The sequence below is a fragment of the Coenobita brevimanus genome, chromosome 24 (genome assembly GCF_032717465.1).
Source record: "Coenobita brevimanus isolate Jiangsu-jjx chromosome 24, ASM3271746v2, whole genome shotgun sequence".
Taxonomy (NCBI): Eukaryota; Metazoa; Arthropoda; class Malacostraca; order Decapoda; family Coenobitidae; genus Coenobita; species Coenobita brevimanus.
The window spans coordinates 12749239-12755125 of NC_136977.1; the positions used below are offsets into that span (position 1 = coordinate 12749239).

At 46.7% G+C, this 5887-nt stretch overlaps 1 protein-coding gene across 1 annotated transcript; it reads left to right on the forward strand.

The window, feature by feature from the left end:
* The first annotated feature begins 1522 nt into the window (after positions 1-1522).
* Positions 1523-2467, forward strand: LOC145393554 (uncharacterized). The gene is made up of 2 exons (XM_080267705.1): positions 1523-1579; positions 1856-2467. The coding sequence occupies exons 1-2, from the start codon at positions 1523-1525 to the stop codon at positions 2465-2467; spliced, it is 669 nt and encodes a 222-aa protein (XP_080123831.1).
* Positions 2468-5887: the final 3420 nt, after the last annotated feature.

The following is a 5887-nucleotide window of genomic DNA, read 5'->3' on the forward strand; positions in this document are numbered from 1 at the left end:
GTCCTGGGGGAGTCCAACAACGCCTGGGGCTGCAGAGACAGGACACCAGGCCTCGGGGATGTCATGCCTGCTCTGAACTCTGGTGGGGTCCCTGAAAAGGAGCAGGAGTCGCCCTCTCATGTAGAGGGGTGGGGATAGGGGCACCTTGCTTCACCACCAGAGTGGTGGTCAGGGCGGGGGGCACCTTCCTCTACAGGAGCCTGGGTATGGGCTGAGAGGGAGCGGCCAGGAGCCAGCCCTCCAGATGCTACAAACCCTGATGACAGGCAGTAGGCACCTGATGGATGCGCCCGGCTATTGCCACAGCTCCGACGGAGGCTGCACTCCGGCCGTTGTTCTGGCGGCGGGGAGAGGGCACCCGATGGATATGCCCGGCTATTGCCACAGCTCCGAAGGAGGCTGCTCTCCAGCCGAGGTTTTGGGGGCAGGGAGAAGGCACCTGACTGATACGCCCGGCTACAGCCACAGCTCCAATGGAGGCTGCTCTCCGGCCCTTGTTCTGGAGGCAGGGAGAAGGCGCCCGATGGATACGCCCAGCTATGGCCACAGCTCTGACGGAGGCTGCTCTCCGGCCTTTGGGTCTGGGACTCCCGTCCTGGAGACAGCACTGGTGGACGGCGATGTCTCGTCCGGTGCTCCTTACGGGGAACAGCAGCCCTTGAGGCTCCTCCTGAGTCCTCTGTCAAAAAGGTGACCGATCCAGGGAACTCAGCGTCCGAGGGTCTGCTTGGGATCTTGTCACTGCAAGTCCCACCCCGATTCTGGCGAGTGTTCCCTCTGCTGAAGTGTAGTGTACTTTTACTGTACACTGCCCGGTGGTCAGGCTGCGGGGAAGAGGGGGATAGGGTCACGGGGGAGATACGCTGTTTATTCCCGGAAGGCTCAGCAGGTGAAAAGAGCCTCTCCGTCATCTCCTTGTGGGGTGGGGGTCACCTTCCTGTACCCTCCTCTTAGGGTGGTGGTGTCAGGCTCACTCCGCCGAGCCGGTATTTCAGAGACTATCACTAGACTAAAAATAACCAATGGAACACTTACTGACGATGACAAAGTGACTGCAGAGATAATGAATAAGGCTTTCAACAGTCTTCGTTAAAGCAGATCAAAGTGGACCAGCCCCATCTTCTGACGCTATATTCCAAATCACAAAAGCTGAAATAAGCCAACTGGAGGTAAAGAAGAAGCTGTCCAATCTCGACACCAACAAAGCGCCAGGACCGGATGGTGTATCACCAGTAGTCTTGAAAACTTGTGCTAACATATTGTGTGACCCTTTATTCGACATATTTTGCTCATCTCTTGAGGCTGGTGAAGTTCCGAGTGACTGGAGGAGGGCCAACATCTCACCCATTTTCAAGAAGGGCAGCCGAACTGAAACACTAAATTACCGGCCAGTGTCACTGACCAGCATAGTCTCCAAAATGTTAGTATCATTCGACAGGATATTGTAAACCATGTGACGAGAAACAACCTGATCAGTGATGCACAACATGGCTTCCGAAGCAACAGGAGCTGTCTGACAAATATGCTTTGCCACCTGGATGACCTCATTAATTCAGTAGATCATGGTAAATGTGTTGATGTTAGTCACTTGCTGTGAAAAATCTGTTATCAGGGTCCCCCATCAAAGACTGTGCATCACGCTTGAGGAGATGGGAATTACGGGGAAAGTCTTAAGCTGGATCAAGATCTTTCTTTTGGAGAGACTCCACAGGGTCTTCATTAGAAATGAGGCATCAAATTGGCTCCCAGTTGAGAGTGGAGTTCCCCAAGGATCTGTGCTGGGACCCATCCTCTTCATAATTATATATCAATGGCTTGGTCTCAAATTTAGAATCTACAGCCATTATGTTTGCAGATGATGCAAAAATATACAGTCACTGGGTCAGATGAAGACATCTGCGCAATGCAGAAAGATATGGAGAGGCTGGATGAGTGGAGTGGCAAATGGTTGTTAAACTTTAACGCAGACAAGTGTAAGACAATGCACATAGGACACAAAAACCCTGTGGCCAACTATCAGCTGGGCAATAAAAAGCTTGAAAAGTCCACCTTAGAAAAAGATATGGGAATCCTGATAGCATCGGACATGAAGCCTTCGTCACACATCGCACAGGTAGCAGCGAAATCCAACAGTAGACTTGGCCTCATCAAAAGAAATTTCACCGCCTTGATTAAAGAAGTCCTTGCACCACTTTATCTCTCCTTGGTGAGTCCTGTTCTTGACTATGGAGAGCAGTGCTGGTCGCCATATTTAGTGAAAGATATCCAGACACTGGAGAGAGTGCAGCGGCGAGCAACGAAGCTGGTTCGAAGACTGGAAGGAATACCATACGAGGAGAGATGCAGACAACTCGGACTTCAGGCGTTAAGTGAAAGAAGGAAGAAGGGGGATATGAGCGAAACATTCAAGCTTATCCATGGATATTGTATTGCTAGGTGTTTTTGGGTCGGCTTCCCGTCCCTCTAACCCCTATAGCTGGGTTCTCTTTCTAAACCGGAGCTTAGACAAATAGGAGAGAGGCAGGACACAAAAACTCAAGGCAACAACATTACATGTGTATTACTAAATTCTACAGCGGAACGGGTAGATGTCACGAATATAGATATACTGGACAATTATGATTCTTAGGCCTAGATATGGGTCGTTAGTATCGCGCATGATACTACTCAGGTCAAGGTCGGGTAAGGTGAATAGCATTTAGGGCACAGGGGTTATGCGCTATTATTGCAGGAAGTCCAAGTTTTATATATTGGTGGAACTGGTGGTACTGTCTCATTGTGGGTAATTATTACTTTGACACTGGGGCCTGTGTATGATCTTAGTGTGGTGCGGCGTTATTATTTGGTAGCGTATTCACTGTGATTGACCCGTATTTCACACACACACACACACACACACACACACACACACACACATACATATATATATATATATATATATATATATATATATATATATATATATACTCTATGTATACTTATTTATATATGTATGTATGTATGTATTATATATGTATGTATGTATGTCGTAACTCTAATTAAACGGTATATCACACCCAGGCCGACTGGGAGTTTCATGGTGTATTTCTGTCCATTTCTCCTTTCTCTGAAATCTCCATTCTTGGAGATTTCAATGTTCACCACCACCTTTGGCTCTCCTCTCCTTTCACGGATCCACCTGGTGAACAAGCCTACATCTTTTCTATCCTTAATGACCTAGAGCAGCTTGTACAGCACCCTACCCGTATCCCTGACCGCCTTGGAGAGAGCTCCAACATACTTGACCTCTTCCTCACAACTAATCCTTCTGCTTACTCTGTTAATTTTTTCTCTCCATTGGGCTCCTCTGATCACAACCTTATTAAATTAACCTGTCCTATCACTCCGGTACGGCCTGTGGACCCTCCAGGGAAGCGTCGTCTGTGGCATTTTGGAGCCGCGGACTGGGAGGCCCTCAGGCAGTACTTCTTTGATTTTCCCTGGAATGATTATTGCTTCCATGGCCGTGAGCCATCTGAGTGTGCCTTGCGCATTACAGAGGTTATTCTCTCGGGCATGGAAGCATACATTCCTTTCTCATATCCTTTGACTAACGCAAGAAAGCCTTGGTTTAATCACGCTTGTTCTAATGCTGTCCGCAACAAGGAGAAGGCCTACAAAGGGTACCGGAGCCAACCCATCCCTGAATCACATCGTCTTTACGTTTCTGCCCGGAATCGTGCTAAGTCTGTTCTTCACTCTACTAAAAATAATTTCATCCATACTAAATGCTCTCAACTCTCCAACTCGAATTCTTCCCGCTCATTCTGGCACCTTGCCAAAAATCTTTCTAACAACTTTACCTCATCATCCTTCCCTCCTCTTTTCTACTCTGATGGTTCTGAAGCTATTTCTTCTACTGATAAAGCAGATCTCTTCGCACAGACTTTCTCCTCCAATTCCACCTTAGACGATTCTGGTGCTTTTCCTCCATCACTTCCCCCCTCTGACTTCCTTATGGCTGACATTAAAATTTCTTCAGTTGATGTATTTTCTGCCATCACTGGCCTCAGTACTAACAAGGCATATGGGCCTGATGGGGTCCCTCCTGTTGTTCTCAAGAACTGTGCTTCTGTGCTTACACCCTGCCTAGGCAAACTCTTTCGCCTTTGTCTGTCAACTTGTACCTTTCCTTCTTGCTGGAAGTTTGCTCTCATTCAGCCAGTCCCAAAGAAGGGTGACCACTCCCAACCCTCCAACTATCGTCCAATTGCTTTAACGTCCTGTATTTCAAAAGTTTTCGAGTCAATTCTTAATAGAAAAATTTTAAGGCATCTTTCCTATCACAACCTTCTTTCTGATCGTCAGTATGGGTTCCGTCAGGGACGCTCCACTGGCGATCTTCTCATCTACCTTTCAGACTCCTGGTCATCCTCCTTTTGGGACTTTGGCGAAAGCTTTGCCATTGCACTTGACATCTCAAAGGCTTTCGATCGAGTCTGGCATAAATCTTTAATTTCCAAACTGCCCTCCTACGGTTTCTATCCTTCTATCTGTGCTTTCATCGCTAGTTTCCTTTCTGGTCGTTCTAAAGCCGCTGTTGTAGACGGCCATCGTTCTTCTCCTAGATCTATCAACAGTGGTGTTCCTCAGGGCTCTGTCCTATCACCAACTCTCTTCCTTTTATTCATCAATGATCTTCTAAGCTGTACATCTAACCCTATCCACTCATACGCTGATGACTCCACCCTTCACCTTTCCATTCGGTTCCCGCAACGCCCATCTCAACAGTTACTTCAACAAACAAGGGATGAGGCTATGGCACACCTAATGTCTGACTTGGCTCATATCTCTGACTGGGGTAAAAATAATCTTGTTGTCTTTAATGCATCTAAGACTCAGTTCTTACACCTATCAACCCGACAAAATCTTCCACAGGTATACCCACTAATGTTTAATAATATTCAGCTTAATCCTGCATCATCCTTGAACATGCTTGGGGTTTCATTTACTCGGGACTTATCTTGGAAAAATCATATTACATCTCTTGTAAAATCTGCTTCCAAGAGATTGGGTGTGCTAAGCCGACTCCGCTCTTTCTTTACCCCTGCACAATTGTTGACTCTATACAGGGGTTTTATCCGCCCCTGTGTGGAGTACAACTCTCATGTGTGGGGAGGCTCCCCACATACAGCTCTTCTCAATAGGGTGGAGTCAAAGGCTTTTCGTCTCATTAACTCTCCTCCTCTTACTGACACCCTTCAACCTCTGTCTCTTCGCCGCTCTGTTGCATCTTTATCTCTTTTCTATCGCTACTTTAATGGTCACTGCTCCTCTGAACTGTCTGCTTGCATTCCTCCACCTCTACGACGGGCGCGTAGCACCCGTCTGGCAGCAAACTCTCATCCCTTTTCTGTCCAGCTCTCTAATGCAAGAGTTAACCGTTACTCCCAGTCTTTCATTTATGCAACAGGTCAGCTCTGGAACTGTCTCCCTCTGTCTGTATTTCCTGCTGCCTATGATCTTCAGTCTTTCAAACGCAGTGTGTCCAGGCATCTCAAAATGATCGGATCTTGAATTTGGCTCTCTATTGTATTTTGTTTTTCTCTTGGAGGGAACTGTTACTGCGGGCTCATGGCCTTTGGTTCCTTCTTCCTCGCATAAAAAAAAAAAGGGTAACGTGCGAATTTTAACTCCTTCATTACGATGACGTCTTTTTTAACTATTCCTGCTACCTTTAGACGATTTTTTTTCGGCAATATACTCACCAGAGTTAATAAAATTATATTCGTATGGAATCAGAAAAGATTGAAGTAAAATAAGAGGTCCAAATGGTGACAGATTCAAACATGCGTTTGTATGATTAACTTCGTGTATCGAGTTTAGGGAAGAAAAGGTTTAACTTTGA